This window comes from Rhinoraja longicauda, chromosome 9, assembly GCF_053455715.1.
Source record: "Rhinoraja longicauda isolate Sanriku21f chromosome 9, sRhiLon1.1, whole genome shotgun sequence".
Lineage (NCBI taxonomy): Eukaryota > Metazoa > Chordata > Chondrichthyes > Rajiformes > Arhynchobatidae > Rhinoraja > Rhinoraja longicauda.
In genome coordinates, this window is record NC_135961.1 from 38,365,686 (window position 1) to 38,381,920 (window position 16,235).

At 45.6% G+C, this 16,235-nt stretch overlaps 1 protein-coding gene across 8 annotated transcripts in view; it reads left to right on the plus strand.

Annotated features, from left to right (window-relative positions):
- The window catches only part of map3k4 (mitogen-activated protein kinase kinase kinase 4), a 116,197-nt gene that overhangs the window by 62,401 nt on the left and 37,561 nt on the right, over nucleotides 1–16,235 (plus strand). For all 8 annotated transcript variants that reach the window (XM_078405203.1, XM_078405198.1, XM_078405199.1 and 5 more), the window contains 5 exons: nucleotides 1,966–2,121; nucleotides 4,869–5,026; nucleotides 8,009–8,125; nucleotides 10,095–10,194; nucleotides 10,323–10,406. In XM_078405203.1, coding sequence (XP_078261329.1) covers nucleotides 1,966–2,121; nucleotides 4,869–5,026; nucleotides 8,009–8,125; nucleotides 10,095–10,194; nucleotides 10,323–10,406 — 615 coding nt within the window. The remainder of the gene's footprint in view (nucleotides 1–1,965; nucleotides 2,122–4,868; nucleotides 5,027–8,008; nucleotides 8,126–10,094; nucleotides 10,195–10,322; nucleotides 10,407–16,235) is intronic.

Sequence of the window (16,235 nt, forward strand, 5' to 3'; positions counted from 1 at the left end):
TTTATGCAGAGACATCAAGGCTAATGTCCTACCACCAACCTGACTGGAATAAACTGATTCAGAATGGAGAAGCAAGGAACTACAGGTGCCAGTTTATAGAAAAAGACACAAACTGCTGGAGTAGCTTTGGAGCGGCATGGTGGCACACCGGTAGAGTTGCTGCCTTACAGCGCCAGAGACCTGTGTTCGATCCCACACACGGGTGCTGTCTGTTCGGAGTTTGTACGTTCTCCCTGTGACTGCATGGGTTTCCTCCAGTTTCCTCCCACACTCCAAAGACGAGCAGGTTTGTAGATTAATTGACTTTGGTAAAGATTGTAAATTGTCCCTAGTGTATAGGATAGTGCTACTGTACGGCGATCGCTGACCGGAGCGGACTTGGTGGGCCGAAGGGCCTGTTTCTACGCTGTAACTCTAAATTCTAAACTAAACTCAGTGGGTCAAGCAGCATCTCTGGAAACATCGGTAGGTGGCGTTTCAGGTCGGGATCCTTTTACAAAAGAGCATTTTTGATACTTTAATGTTTTAAAAAAATCAATGCATATTTGCACTCATTTTCTTGGCCCTCTTTTGGATATTGTGTTCCAGTAAAGACATATCCACATCAACTTCACCACCAATTTTCATCCTGTACTCAAATTTACATGGACCATCTCCGACACCTCCCTCCCCTTTCTTGATCTCACAGTCTCCATCACAGGAAATAGACTATTGACTGACGTCTATTACAAACCCACTGACTCCCACAACCATCTCGACTACACTTCTTCCCACCCTACTTCCTGCAAAGGCTCTATCCCCTACTCCCAATTCCTCCGTCTATGCTGCATCTGCGCCCAAGATGATGTGTTCCCTACTAAGGCATCCGAGATGTCCTCATTCTTTATGGAACAGGGGTTCCCCTCTCCCATCACAGATGAGACCCTCATTCATGTCTCCTCGGTACCCTGCAGCACCGCCCTTGCTCCCCCTGCCCCTGGTCGCAACAGAGATAGAGTCCCCCTAGTCCTTTCCTTCCACCCCATCAGCCAACGCATACAACACATAATCCTCCGAAATATCCGCCACCACGAATGGGATCCCACCACTAGCTACCTTTTCCCATCTCCACTCCTTTCCGCCTTCCGCTGAGACTGTTCCCTCTGCAACTCCCTGGTTAACTCATCCCCGCACCCAAACCTCCCCCTCCCCAAGTACCTTCCCCTGTAACTGCAGAAGATGCAACACCTGTCCTACACCTCCTCCCTCGACTCTATCCAGGGATCCTGACAGTTCTTTCAGGTTAGGAAGAGGTTCACTTGCACCTCCTCCAACCCCATCTACTGTATCCGTTGTTCAAGATATGGATTCTTATACATCAGTGAGACCAAACGCAGACTGGGTGATCATTTCACGGAACACCTTCGCTCAGCCCGCCTGAACCTTCCTGATCTCCCGGTTGCTGGACACTTTAATTCTCCTTCCCATTCCTACACAGACCTTTATGTTCTCGGTCTCATCCATTGACAGAGTGAGGCTAAACGCAAATTGAAGTAACAGCATCTCACATTTCGCTTGGGCAGCTTACAGCCCAGTGGCATGAATACTGATTTCTCTCACTTCAGGTAGCCCTGGCATTCCCTCGCTCTCTATCCCTCCACCACCCAAGTCGTACTAGCTTTTCTTTTCAGCTTACAAACAGCTAACAATGGCCTGTTTCCTTTATCACCGTAACTTTTTTTGCATATCTTTCATTCATTGTTCTTTATCTCTCCACATCACTGTCTATATCTCTCGTTTCCCTTTTCCCTAACCAATCTGGAGAAGGATCTCGACTTGAAACGACACCAATTCCTTCTCTCCAAAGATGCTGCCTGTCCCGCTGAGTTACTCCAGCTTTTCGTGTCTATCTTCGCTTTAAACCAGCATATGCAGTTGTCTATTCTGCCAGTAAACACTTTATTTCAACGGTTCTTTGCATTGCAGCTGGTCAGAGAATGCAAAGAAGTGCTGAAGGGTGGCCTGCTCATGAAGCAGTATTATCAGTTCATGTTGCACAGGATAATGGACGAATTCCAGAAGCAGCAGAAGGTTGACAGCAATATTGATGAATTTGAGGAAGATCTACATAAAATGTTGATGGTGAGTGTTGTAATGATTAACGATTTCTTCCCAGGTTGTACCCGAGTACCAAGGATGTTTCTTTAGTTGTGCGTGAATTTGTGTGGAGTTGGGGAGGTTATCTGTGGTTACCTAGAGATGAATCTAGAACAAGGCAGGGATATTAGAACAAAGGCACCGCCTATTTAAAGACAAAAGGTGAGACTATAAGACACAGGAGCAGTATTAGGCCATTTGACCTACCGAGTCTACTCAGCCATTTGATCATGGCCGAACTATTTTTCCCTCACGACCCCATTCTCCTGCCTTCTCGCCGTAACCTTTGACTCCCTTACTAATCATGAACCTATCATTTTCTGCTTCCACCACCGTCTGTGGCGATGAATTCCACAGATTCACCACAGAAGTTGTTTATTCTTTCTGTGAGCTTGGGATTGCATCAGTGAAATACCCCTGCAGCATCTGACATAGATTTTTGGCACTAGGCAAGGAATTGGACCTGAGGCAATGATGTGAAGTAGGGTCGCAACCTGAACATTGCTTGTCCTCACCCTCCCAAGGTGCTGCCTGGCCCACTGCGTTACTCCAGAACAATGTACTTTATTTGAAGCAAAGATCCATTGTTTTATGATCTGACTTCAGCTTCTATTTCTTCTATTTTAAATTCACATGACTACTTAAAACCTGCATTTTATAGCTTTTCTCTTGAATCTGAAGCTGACATACTATACAAAATATTTAATGCTTTAATCATGCATGAAAGTGCTTTATATGACAGAAACGAGGAACGCATCTGATTCAGTTTAATATCTGTATATTATGAGCCAATAGTGCAAATAAGCATCTTGAGGCTGATTGTCAATGTTTTCACACTGTCAAACTGCTGTCTCCTGTCAGTTTTTTAATTAAATGTGTATCTTTCTGTTCAAGTTATGCATTTGAAAGGCTAATGTGATTCACTAGCAACCAAACATCCTCTGGAGAAACATAATGGGTCGAGTAGCATCAGTGGGTAGAAAGAAAGGGTTGATGCTTCGGGTCAAAGTCCTGCAACAGCACAGGGTCCAGCAGAGTTCATCTGGCCTTCTCCACTCACCTTTTATCCTGCATAAACCTAACTGCATCCAAGACTCTGCTGCAGATTCTGATTTTTTTCTGCATGTCCTTGCTACTAACCCTAATAATAATAATAATAATATATTTATTTTATATAGCGCCTTATCACATGCTCAAAGCGCTTTACAAATACATTTAACATAAAGACAAACAGACAAACTATCCTGACGGAAAAGCGGCGAATACTCAACGCCAGCGTCCTCTCACGTCAGGGTCCGGCAGCAGACATCAAAAAGCACAAGACACACAGATACAATTTTTTACACAAAACAGCCATCACAGTGATTGCTCTAGGCATACCCTCACTGTGATGGAAGGCAAAGTCTTATCTCCTCCTCATTCTTCTCCCGTGGCGCCACGAGGCGAGCTCCTCTGCCCTGGGTGCCCTTAGAATCTTGCATATCTCCAACTGTTCCAATTTAACTTATGCACCAGAAGCTGTCATTCCCGCTGCTATCAGGACCCTTAAGCTTTGGATTTCCTTCAAAAACCTCTACTTCTTTAAACTCAACTTGCTAAAAAGGTTTTTACTTACCTACTTTAATATCCTGATGACATCTAAGATGCTTTTAGATAGGCACATGGATCTGCAGGGAATGGAGGGATATGATCATGTTCAGGCAGATGAGATTAGTTTAACTTGGCACCATGTTTGGCACAATGGGCTGTGCTGTTCTATGTTCTGTGGCATTGTGACATTGGAGGTGCAAAATAAATGCAGGCTATTGTTCTGTTAGGTGACCTGATTCGCTCTATAACTGATAACTTGGGTTATGGATTGAACTTGGGTTTGAACTAATCCCTGTCTCCCAGATTTGGATAATTTTTCCCTCGATATTTTCCATTTATAGAGTCACAGAGTCACACAACATGGCTATAGGCCCTTTGGCCCAACTTGCCTTTGCCTACCAAGATACTCCATCCATTAGTCCCACCTGCCTGAGTTCGACTCATATTCCTCTAAACCTTTCCAATCCATGTGCCTGTCCAAATGCCTTCTAAATGTTGCTATCGTACCTGCCTCAACTTACCTTCTGGCAGCTAGTTCCATACACCCACCAATGCCTGTGTGGAAAAAAGTTGCCCCTCAGATTCCAATTAAATCTTCCCCCTCTCACTTTAAACCTCTGGTTCTTAATTCCCCTACCTTGTGCATTTAACCTATCTATTCATCTCGATCTCATGCACCTCTTTATGATCACCCCTCACCTCCCTGCAAGCCAAGAAAGTCCTAACCTACCCAATCTCGCCCTATAGCTGAGGCCCTGAAGTGCTGTCAACATCTTCGTAAATATCTGCACTTTTTTCAGCTTAACAGCATCTTTCCTATAGCAAGGTGATCAAAACTGAACACAATACTCCAAATGTGGTCTCACCAATATCTTGTACAATTTATCTTAGTATCTTGATAATTATCATATAAACCATTTTATTTCTGAAGCTTTCTCTTATCGGTTATGGAGCCATAGCAATATTGCAGCATAGACTCTGCAAACTCATTGCAGCAAATATGTTACTATGTATAGTACTAGGAGAAGGAGGCTGTGATGTGGATACTGCTTGGACAAATTGTTAATATATGCATTGAAATAAGTTTGCAAAATAATGCTTTTTTTTTAACAAAGCTATGTATATGGTCCTGTGAATTCCAGGTTTATTTTGATTACATGCGGAGCTGGATTCAGATGTTACAGCATTTACCTCGGGCCTCGAACAGTCTGAAGAACCTTCTAGAAATAGAATGGAATTTTACCAAAGAAATAACCCCTTGCATACGAGGAGGAGAGGCTCAAGCTGGAAAGCTCTTTTGGTAGGATCTGTGCATTCAAAAATGAATGAAGTTAACTTCATTTGGATTTATTTTACTAAATGAAGGGATCAAGTTCCATTTTTATTCATCTGAAATATTCCTGGCTCGAAGGGCCAAATGGCCTCCTCCTGCGCCTATTTTCTATGTTTAGTGTTATAGTTTTCGAGATGCAGCATGGAAATCGGCCCTTCGGCCCACTGAGTGCAGGCTGACCATCGATTATCCGTTCACACTAGTTCTATGTTATATCATCTTCTCATCCACTCCCTACACACTGAGGGGCAATTTAACCTGCAGGGATAATTTACAGAGGACAAATTAACATACAAACATACACGTCTTTGGGATGTGGGAGGAAGCCAGAGCATGCAGAGGAAACCCATGCAGTCATAGGGAGAATGTGCAAACTCCACACAGACAACACCTAGGTTTCTGGTACTGTGAGGCAGCAGGAGTACCAGTTATATGCCAAAGAATCAGCATTTTTTTCCAGCTTAAAAATCATTAAAAATAGACGAGAAATGTTCATTGAGGGCCTTGCCCATCTCCTGTGGCTCCAAAGATTGATGTGCACTTCGGTCCTTCAAGGGCTCAATTTTTTCCCTGGTTTATCATTTTTCCCCTAATATTCATATAAAAGTTCTTTGGAATCTCCTCAATGTACTCTGCCTAAGCTAGAACCTATTAAGAAAGTGATGAAAGGGCATTTGGATGATATTTATTGGTATTGGTAGAATAGCATGGATTTTACAAAGATGTAATAATTTTCGATAAATCTACTTTTGTGAGATTTGAACTTGCAGAATATAGGCAGTATCTGCTTTATAGGAGCACAGGCCTATGAATTTTTACTTTACAAACATTTTCCGATGGATTTTGAAACAATTGTTTGAAACAAGTTTAGCTCCCCTAACCTTCACAGTCGAGCTTCACAGGGGAGTCAGTGAGACAAACCAGGAAATTTGGAGTTGGCCAGTGGAGTCGGTGCCTGAACATGCAGCCAGGGTGGAGGCAAGATTTTCAGCGGGAATTAGTGGCTTGAGCAGCAGTGTGGCTGTAGTATAGGGGGTGGGGGATCTGCCGACTGCTGCATGCTTGCAGGTATCTTCTGTCAGGTGGCAAAAGGGTATTTCCACGTGTCTTCTTTCCCCCCCCAACGCCGAGCTACAACATTCAGGAACTGGGCAGAGCCGGGAGCGCTGAGCAGACTCTCTCTGCACAGTGGTAGAGTTACTGCCTTGCAGCGCCAGAGATCCAGGTATGATCCTGACTATGGGTAGTGTCAATAGTCAATAGTCAATAGTCGTTTATTTGTCACATACACATAAATGTGTAGTGAAATGAAACATTACCCGCAGTTGAAACATTAAGACCAATAAGAATAATCAATAAAAATGCAATAACACATACAATCACAAACTAACACCAAACAAAAGAAACACCCATCACAGTGAGTCTCCTCCAGTCCCTTCTCACTGTGATGGAAGGCCAAAATGTATTTTCTCTTCCCTGCCGTCTTCTCCCGAGGTCAGGCTGTTGTAGTTGCCACGTCGGGGCGGTCGGGGCTCTCGACGTTGGAGCGCCGCGCCGGAGGTGAAAGGTCCACGGGCTATTTCAGGCCGCGCCGGACGGTGAAAGGTCCACGGCGGGCCGACCCAAGCCCCGCGACTCGGGGCGGGCGAACACGCTGCCTCTGCCGCTGCCGGAGCTCCCGATGTCGGCCCCCACCCAGGGGCCTGCGGGCTTCCGACGACCACGCGGCCCGCGCCGGAGCCTCCGGAGACGAATCGCAGCCGCTCCCGCAGCATCTGAAGGCGGCCAGCGCCGCAGGTGATGAGTCCGGGCCGCGGGCTCTGCGAACCAGACCCCCAGGTGGTCCCAGGTGCATGGCCGATGGTAGGTGGAGCCCGCCGGTCCCAGGTGCAAGGCCGATGGTAGGCCGCAACGGGAACGGAGAGAGAATTTTTTACAGTTCCCGTTCCCTCCCACCCCCCCCCCCCCACCCACATAACATACAAACACTACACCATATTAAAACTACAACTCATACAAAAACAACAAAAAACACAAAAGACAGACGGACTGCAGGCAAGCCGCAGCTGCGACGGCAGCGCTGGCTCCTCCTTGTTCTGTACAGGCTTTGTATGTTCTCCCTGTGGTCGCATGGGTTTTCCCCGGTTTCCTCCCTCATTCCAAAGACATTCAGGTTTGTAAGTTGTAGCGAAACGTCACCCATTCCTTCTCTCCCGAGAGACCCGAAACGTCACCCATTCCTTCTCTCCCGAGATGCTGCCTGACCTGCTGAGTTACTCCAGCATTTTGTGAATAAAAACCCAGGTTTGTAAGTTAATTGGCTTTGGTAAAATAATTGGAATTGTCCCTAGTATGTAGGATAGTGCTAGTGTAACTAAAACTAATACTAAAACAAACTCGCTCATTCACCAAGTCAGTGAGGTGGGCTGGCGGCCACTCTTCCCGCACCAGCTCACTCTCCTGTCACGCCTGTTTCTGCGGCCGTCTCCCACACACTGTTTCTTGTCCTTTCTCACTCACCAATAATTTGGGTTACAAACAGTTCTTGGGTCGGAGCTCTGCTGTAACCAGAGGACTGCCTGTAAATTAGGGAGAAGCAGGGATCAGGATATTTGGACTTTGAGAAACCCTTAGCAAGGCAGTTAATAAACAACATTAGCGCATGTGGATTGGGGATAATATACAGGCCAGGTCAATGGACAAAAAAGTGAAGATAGGATTCAATAGTTTAGGGTCGGGAGCGTGAGAACAGAAAGGTGCGAGGATTGGTGCTGGGATCCACAATCAATGACTGGAGCAAGGTTCCGAGAGTAACAAATTGTCGTTAGCAGTGTTAGCTAGCACCTCCATGCAGGAATTATTCTGTGTGTGAAGCTCTAATTAGAACTTTGGCATGGCTGCATATTGTACTGAACAAATGGTTAATTTTAATTTACACTCTCTCTTCAGTGACATAGCTGGAATGCTGCTGAAGTCTACGGGAGAGTTCTTGGATTCCGGTCTCCCGGAAAGCTGTGACGAATTGTGGGCGAGTGCTGATGACAGTACAGCATCCGATGAAATCAGGTACTGCAAGTATTACCATGACCATTGAAAACAGTCTAATGAACGTGTCTTGCCAGCGATGTGGCTGTAGTCTCTTCTGTGAATCGTGAAATATTTAAAAGTGTCTGTGTAGGAAGGAACTGCAGATGCTGATTTACACCGAAGACAGATACAAAATGCTGGAGTAACTCAGTGGGTCAGGCAGCATCTATGGAGAGAAGGAATGGGTGATGTTTTGGGTCGTGATCATTCTTCAGATTGAGAGTCAGGGGAGAGGGAAACTAGTGATATTCTGCAGCCTACCTCTGCTCCTACACTCTAAAAGTTTTAAAGCAGGCTTGTCTTTTCGAACGTCGCCAGAACTTTTTAGTTGGAGCAAAACATTTGAATTCTTTATTTTTGGTGTCTTAGTGCTAGCAATTTCCCAGGTTAAATGATTCCAAAAAAGGACACACAGTGGCCGAGTAACTCATCAAGTCAGACAGCATCTCTGGAGAACATGGATAGGTGACATTTTGGGTTGGGACCCTTCTTTGGAAAGTACTTTGTGTCCTATTGTATACTAACCAACATCTGCAGTTCCTCGTTTTTACATTATTACAAATTTAACCAATACCTATGACAAGTATTATTGTTTAATTTTCACCTGACATCATTCCAAATATACCTATGTATCATCTAGACAAAAAACTGTAACGCTATTTCAGAATTGAGGATCCAGATTGATAAATGTCACCAATGTGTGGCACAGTGGCGCAGCTGATATTGCTGCTGCCTCACAGTACCAGACACTGTTTGATCCCGACTTCGGTTACTGCCTGTGTGGAGCTTGCATATTCTCTGCGACTGTATGGGTTAATTGATGGTCAGCGTGGAGTCATTGAGCTGAAGGGCCTGTCTCCATGGTGTATCTCTAAAATGAAAACCTGCTAATTGGCCCATCAACTTCATGGAATTTGGTTGGAGTAATAAATGATGGGCAAACTACCTAAATGTTCTTTTCCTTTGCCCGATTATGAACATCATTGGTGACAACCGAAGGAGCGACGTCCTAAAATTTAAATTGGGTAGAGGGAAGAAAGGGAAGAATAGTTAGTTGGACCTGCATAGAGTTATAGAGTGTTACATTGTGGAAACAGCTCCTTCGGCCCAACTTGCCCACACCGGGCAACATGTCCCAGCTACACTAGTCCCATCTGCCTGCGTTTGGTCCATACCCCTCCAAACCTGTCCTATCGATCTACTTGTCTAACTGTTTCTTAAATGTTGGGATAGTCCCTGTCTCAACTACCTCCTCTGGCAGCTTGTTCCACGCACCCATCACCCTTTGTGTGAAAAAGTTATCCTTCAGATTCCTATTAAATCTTTTCCCCTTCACCTTAAACCTATGTCCTCTGGTCCTCGATTCACCTACTCTGGGCAAGAGACACTGTGCATCTACCTGATCTATTCCGCTCATGATTTTATACACCTCAATAAGATCACCCCTCATCCTGCAGCGCTCGAAGGAATAGAGTCCCAGCTTACTCAAGGGTCAGACATTCTAGCCCTGGCAACATCCTTGTAAATCTTCTCTACCCTTTCCAGCTTGACAACATCTTTCCTCTAACACAATACTTTAAATGCGGCCTCACCAACGTCTTATACAACTGCAACATGACCTCCCAACTTCTATACTCAATGACTGATGAAGGCCAATGTGCCAAATGCCTTTTTGACCACCCTAGCTACCTGCGACTCCACCTTAAATTTGGGGTATGTATGTTTCTCTTTTTTTTTAAATGGTGAAGAGAACATTAAGCCATGTTAATCGAAGCTGCCCGTGCTTATTTGATTGCCTCTGGAAGTTTTTTCCCCCCTATTTTCTTATCATTGAAACTCAAATATTGGAAAAGTATTAATAATGGATATATTTCCTTTTTTCCTGACTATTGTTTTGTGTGGGATTCTTTCCAGAGAGGTGAATGTGTTGATGTAACTGTCTTCACAGGAGGTCCATTATAGAGACCAGTCGTGCATTAAAAGAGCTCTTTCACGAAGCTCGGGAGAGAGCATCCAAGGCTCTGGGTTTTGCTAAAATGCTGAGAAAGGTAATGTATGTATGGGCATTTATGAGAATAGTGTAAACATGTATAAATGCAGTTTAATAAATTGTTGCATTACTGTCAGTCGGAAAGAATATTTTTCAAAATTAAAATTTGTTTTTCTTTTGATTTAGGACCTAGAAATAGCAGCTGAATTTACTTTGTTGGCTCCTATTCCAGATTTTTTAGAAGCTCTTAAAACAAAAAAATATGTCAAGGTAGGTTTTTTATTTTAAATGTCTATCATTAACCACACTGAATATGTATTCCATATGTCAGCATATTCAGTTGAAGTAGTATCTTGCTCTGAACTCGGCGGGGAAAAGGGATTTTGTTCCCTAGTTTTAATCGATATTGATATATTATCATCTGAGGTACAGCGAAAAGCTTTTGTTTTTGTGTACTATCTAGTCAATCAAATCAAATACTAGTACACTCATGCCCAACACAAGTACATTAGGTAGTTTCCTGGGCCGCCTCCATTGCCAGAGTGAGGCCATACGCAAACTGAGGGAGCAGCACCTCATATTCCGCTTGGGTAGCTTATAACCCAATGGTATGAACATTGAATTTGCCGATTTTAGATAACCTGTAACAATCCCCCTCACCCCCTCCCCGCCTATTTCTGGACATGCACCTAGATAGTCCTTGCACATAAGGTCAAAGAACGTGACGCACGGAGTCGCTCAAGCGTTCTGGGGGGCAAGCACGCTTCCGACATACACTCGCCACACACGCGACATGTACGTCCTGCTGAGTTACTCCAGCATTTTGTCTACCTTCGATTTTAAACCAGCATCTGCACTTCTTTCCTACACATTTTGTCCGTTTCACTGCAAAATCTCCTCAAGATAAGTCTACTTTGAAGAAGTTCTCCTCTCTCCGACAAGAGAGAAGGAGAATGCACTGAGTTAGCAACAGGATGTGCCCGGGAATTGATTGCAGAGAAGGATGAATGAGATGACTGCGCGTTACAAGCCGGCTTTGAATCAGTCCAGCGGTGCCACACTGACAACGCTGAACGCTTGTGTAGGGAGGAACTGCAGATGCTGGCTTCAACCGAAGATGAGACACAAAAAGCTGAAGTAACTCCGCGGGTCAGGCATCTGATACGCTGAACACTTATTGTACAGCGAGCCTTCAGAGTTCATTAGAGCTCCTCCTCGCTTATATCCCACCCCCCCCACACCCCCCCCCACACCCCAGCTGTGTAGTGTGCCGTGGGTCACCAGGTGTCAGGTTTACACTGCATTTTTCATCACGATGATTTTAATACTTTATCGGCACCGCGGTCATCACATTGGAAACGGCGCCACTGTAAACGGAGACGCGAGAGGGCAGAGAGCGTCACATTGTAAACGAAGACGCGAGAGAGCAGAGAGCGCCACTGTAAACGAAGACGCGAGAGAGCAGAGAGCTTAACTGCCACGCAAAAACAAACGACTATCTGCAGTACAAGATGTGGAACATTTTGGCTCCTGTTCAAAATACCTCGGGTTTACACTCCCTCTGGGCTGCCAATGCCCTTCCAGAGCTGGATACACTACAGCGACTCTGGGCTGAGTCGCCAGAAGGAGCCCAGCCAATACATGCTATGACTCTGGATGGATGTCCCACTTAATGTCCACAACCCATCAACGCCATAATTACACGGCGTGTCTTGGAGCAAGACGGCCAGGTCCAGAGCCTGTCTGACCTCTTCCCTCTCGTGTCTTGCCATCTTTGAATTTGCAGGGAATTGGAAGCTTAGAACATGTTGTCCTCCACAATATATAGGGAGGAACTGTGTAAACTGAAGATAGACACAAAAAGCTGGAGTTACTCAGCGGGACAGGCAGCATCTCTGGAGAGAAGGAATGGGTGACGCCTCGGGTCGAGATGGATCCGGACCCAAAACGTCACCCATTCCCTCTCTCCAGAGATTCCGCCTGTCCCGCTGAGTTACTCCAGCATTTTGTATCTGATGTGTCCTCAGCGTCACCTCAAGGGGAAGCGGCTTCCAAACTCCGATGTCAACCATTGTATTGTAATGAGTGGGGAACTGATCTGCCATCCGTGGCCAGAGAGACTTCACTTCATGCACTGGTATCGGCCACAGACACAAGTCAAGGCACATTTATGACATGCAGGGAAACGACAGTTAAGCTGCCTGATATGATTAAGCACTGTATTTATGTGGTGCCATTCATAAAGATTTTTGGTTGGGACTGAGGTGTTGCAAGTTTAGTGGCGATTTTGGCTTCAGAGTCTCTGGCAGAATTCTAGCAAAATTCTGGCAAAGAACTGCAACAATTCAACGGCTGCTGGGACCGAAGACAGTCCTGCTGTACTGCAGTGCTTGCCTGCAGTACACCGCTTGCCCCCCAGAAGGCGTTGCGAGACAACAGTACAGGTCAGGGGTCGTGACTTTGCCTGCCGTGCAAGGGCTCTATTTCTCTTCTCCCCCTTTCCCTCCACCTACATTCCTTCCTCTAGCTTAACAATTCGCAACTCTTCAATGCATTTGATTCACACCTTCTGTTTTGTCATCTCTAGCCTTTGTCTATCTGCCTATCAAGAACCCCCCTCACCAATTACCAGCCATGCTCTGTCCCACCCCTCCCCTTCCTCCCCCCTACAATCAGTCTGAAGAAGGGTCCCAACTCGAAACATCACCCTATCCATGCTCTCCAGAGATGCTGCCTGATCCTGAGTTACTCCAGCACATTGTCTTTTTTTGCCTAAGGTAAAAGTTGGTTCAGTGGGACTACTGTACAGGCAGCCCCCAGGTTACCTCAGGGTTTAGTTTCTGAGAACTGTTTATAACCTGAATTATTCGGAAATTAGAAATGATCGGAAACAGTGTGTGGGAGAACATTACAGAAATAGGGATGATGGGAGAGCGAGCAAGCGTGGGAAGACTGGCCTCCAACCGGCCTCACTGACTTGGTGAGTGAATCCCACAACGCTTGGAGCGTGCAGCGTTTGGAGAGAGCAGGAAAGTCTGCATTTGCACGGGGTGATTGGTGGAGACGAGGCAAAATGAAAGACACACACAAAAGAAATATGAAGAAAGGACTCCAACAAAGAGACTCCACAATTAGAGAAGTAGATGTCAGCTCTGCAGCGTGAGAAGAGATTGTGGACTGCAAATCATAGAAAATTGCTCTGTTACAAGACTTATAACAAAGGTTGAAAGTGAAACTTGCAACATATCTAGACATGCTGTGTTTTGAAACGTTCTCAAGGTTTAACATGATGTTACGGGTAAAGTGGATGGAGGTAACCTTAATCAATAAGCTGTATGTAATTCAAGGGAAGTCGTTTTATTTCAAGCTAAAATTCTTTATGCTTTGGGATTAGATACTGATGTAGTTTTTGACTTAACAAATTATGGTTATGTGGCCTTGTGTTACATGTGAAATAATAAATGCTAGGCCCTGCAGCAATCTCAAGTCAAGTCAAGTTTATTTGTCACATACACATACACGATGTGCAGTGAAGTGAAAGTGGCAATGCCTGCGGATTGTGCAAAAAAATAATTACAATTACAGCATATAAATTAAAGTTAATACAGAAAAGAAAAATGTAGTCCCTGGAGTTATAATAGTTAATAGTCCTGATGGCCTGTGGGAAGAAACTCCGTCTCATCCTCTCCGATTTCACAACATGACAGCGGAGGCGTTTGCCTGACCATAGCAGCTGGAACAGTCCGTTGCTGGGGTGGCAGGGGTCCCTCATAATCTTGCTTGCTCTCGATCTGCACCTCCTGATGTATAGGTCCTGCAGGGGAGCGAGTGTAGTTCCCATGGTGCGTTCTGCTGAACGCACTACTTTCTGCAGGGCCTTCCTGTCCTGGGTAGAGCTGTTCCCAAACCAGACTGTGATGTTGCCGGACAGGATGCTCTCTACAGCCCCAGAGTAGAAGCATTGAAGGATCCTCAGAGACATTCTGAATTTCCTCAGCTGTCTAAGGTGGTAAAGGCACTGCTTTGCCTTACCCACCAGTGCGGCAATGTGCGTTATCCATGTCAGATCCTCTTTGATGTGGACTCCCAGGTATTTAAAACTGCTCACCCTATCCACAGTAGACCCATTTATTTCCAGTGGCGTGTACGTCCTTGGATGTAGAGCCCTTCTAAAGTCCACAATCAGCTCCTTAGTTTTTTTTACATTCAAGAGGAGGCTATTGTCCTGACACCAGAGTGCCAGATCAGCCACCTCCTCCCGGTAGGCCTTCTCATCGTTGTCGGAGATCCGGCCCACCACCACAGTTTCATCAGCAAACTTGATGATGGAGTTTGAGCTGAACCTGGCCACACAGTCATGTGTGTACAGGGAGTACAGTAGGGGGCTAAGGACGCAACCCTGGGAGGATCCTATGTTCAGGGTGAGGGGGCTAGATGTGTATTCCCCCATCCTGACCACTTGGGGCCTGGCGGTGAGAAAGTCCAGGACCTAGGCACACAGGAGTGTTAAGCCCCAGTTCCAGCAGCTTCTCAGCCAGTCTGGTGGGGACTATGGTATTGAAAGCTGAACTAGTCAATGAACAGCATCCTCACATAGCCCCCCTTCTGGCTGTCCAGATGAGAGAGAGAACCTGGGAGACCGCATCATCCGTGGATCTGTTCGGACGGTATGCGAACTGTAGTGGGTCCATGTTGCGAGGAAGGAGGGCACAGATGTGCTTCTTGATTAGTCTCTCGAAGCATTTCATGACAACCGAGGTGAGTGCCACTGGTCGATAGTCATTCAAACAAGCTGGAGAGGCATTCTTTGGCACTGGTACAAAATCTCTGCCGTGGGTCAGACAGAAAACTCGTAAGAGGAACAGTAATTGGTGAGATATGTAGGAAAGAACTGCAGATGCTGGTTTAATTCGAAGGTAGACAAAATGCTGGAGTAACTCAGTGGGACAGGCAGCATCTCTGGAGAGAAGGAATGGGTGATGTTTCAGCTCGAGATTCTTCAGACTGATGTCAGGAGAGTGGACGGTATTGAGATAAAATGTAGTCGGAAAGTAAGACTGGTGGGAGAACTGGGAAGGGGGAGGCGATGAAGAGAGAGGGAAAGCAAGGGCTACTTGAAGTTAGAGGTCCATGTTCATACCACTGGGGTGCAAGCTACCCAAGCGAAATATGAGGTGCTGTTCCTCCAATTTGCGCTGGGCCTCACTCAGACAATGGAGGAGGCCCAGGACAGAAAGGTAAGTGTGGGAATGGGAGGGGGAGTTAAAGTGTTGAGCAACCTGGAGATCAGGTAGGTTTAAGCAGACCGAGCGGAGGTGTTCAACGAAACGATCGCCGAGCCTGTACTTGGTCTCGCCGATATACAGGAGAGTAATTGGTGAGGGGTGGGCCTTCACCACCATTTGTTAAGATGTGCCCAATTTCAGACCACTGTGCCAGCTGACAAAAACAATGCCAGTATCTAATCCCAAAGAAGACAGATTTTTAGCTGGAAATAAAATAACTATCCTTTAATTATACACAATTATTCCGATTGGAGGATCCATCCACTTTACCCGTAAAATTGTATTAAATAAACCTTATGAACTTTCCCATCAATCTCTTATTTTAAATGAACTGGGGAAAATAATTCCAAAGGTTTACCACCATCAGTGCGAAGACATTTCTCTTTAATTTTGCTCTAAACCGCCTACCCCACTTCGAATCTGGTTTTTATTTGACTGATGGGGAACTGGTAAGAGTAAGATTATATATCACTACTTCCCGAGGAGATGGAGGAAATTCGACACGTCTCCAATGAATCTTACAGACTTTGACAGATGCACAACTGAAAGCGTACGGTTGGGTTGCATCACAACTTGGTTAGGGAACAGCTCTGCCCAAGAGCGCAAGAAATTGCAGAGCGTTGTAGATGTAGCCCAGTCCAGAATCCCCCTATTAACTCTATCTACACTTCACACAGCCTCGGAAAAGTAGCCAACACAATCAATGATCTTTCCCATCCTAGTTATTCCTCCTCTTCCCTACTCCTGTCCGGCAGAAGATACAGAAGCTTGAAAGTGGGTACCACCAGACCCAGGAGCAGATTCTTCCCGTCTG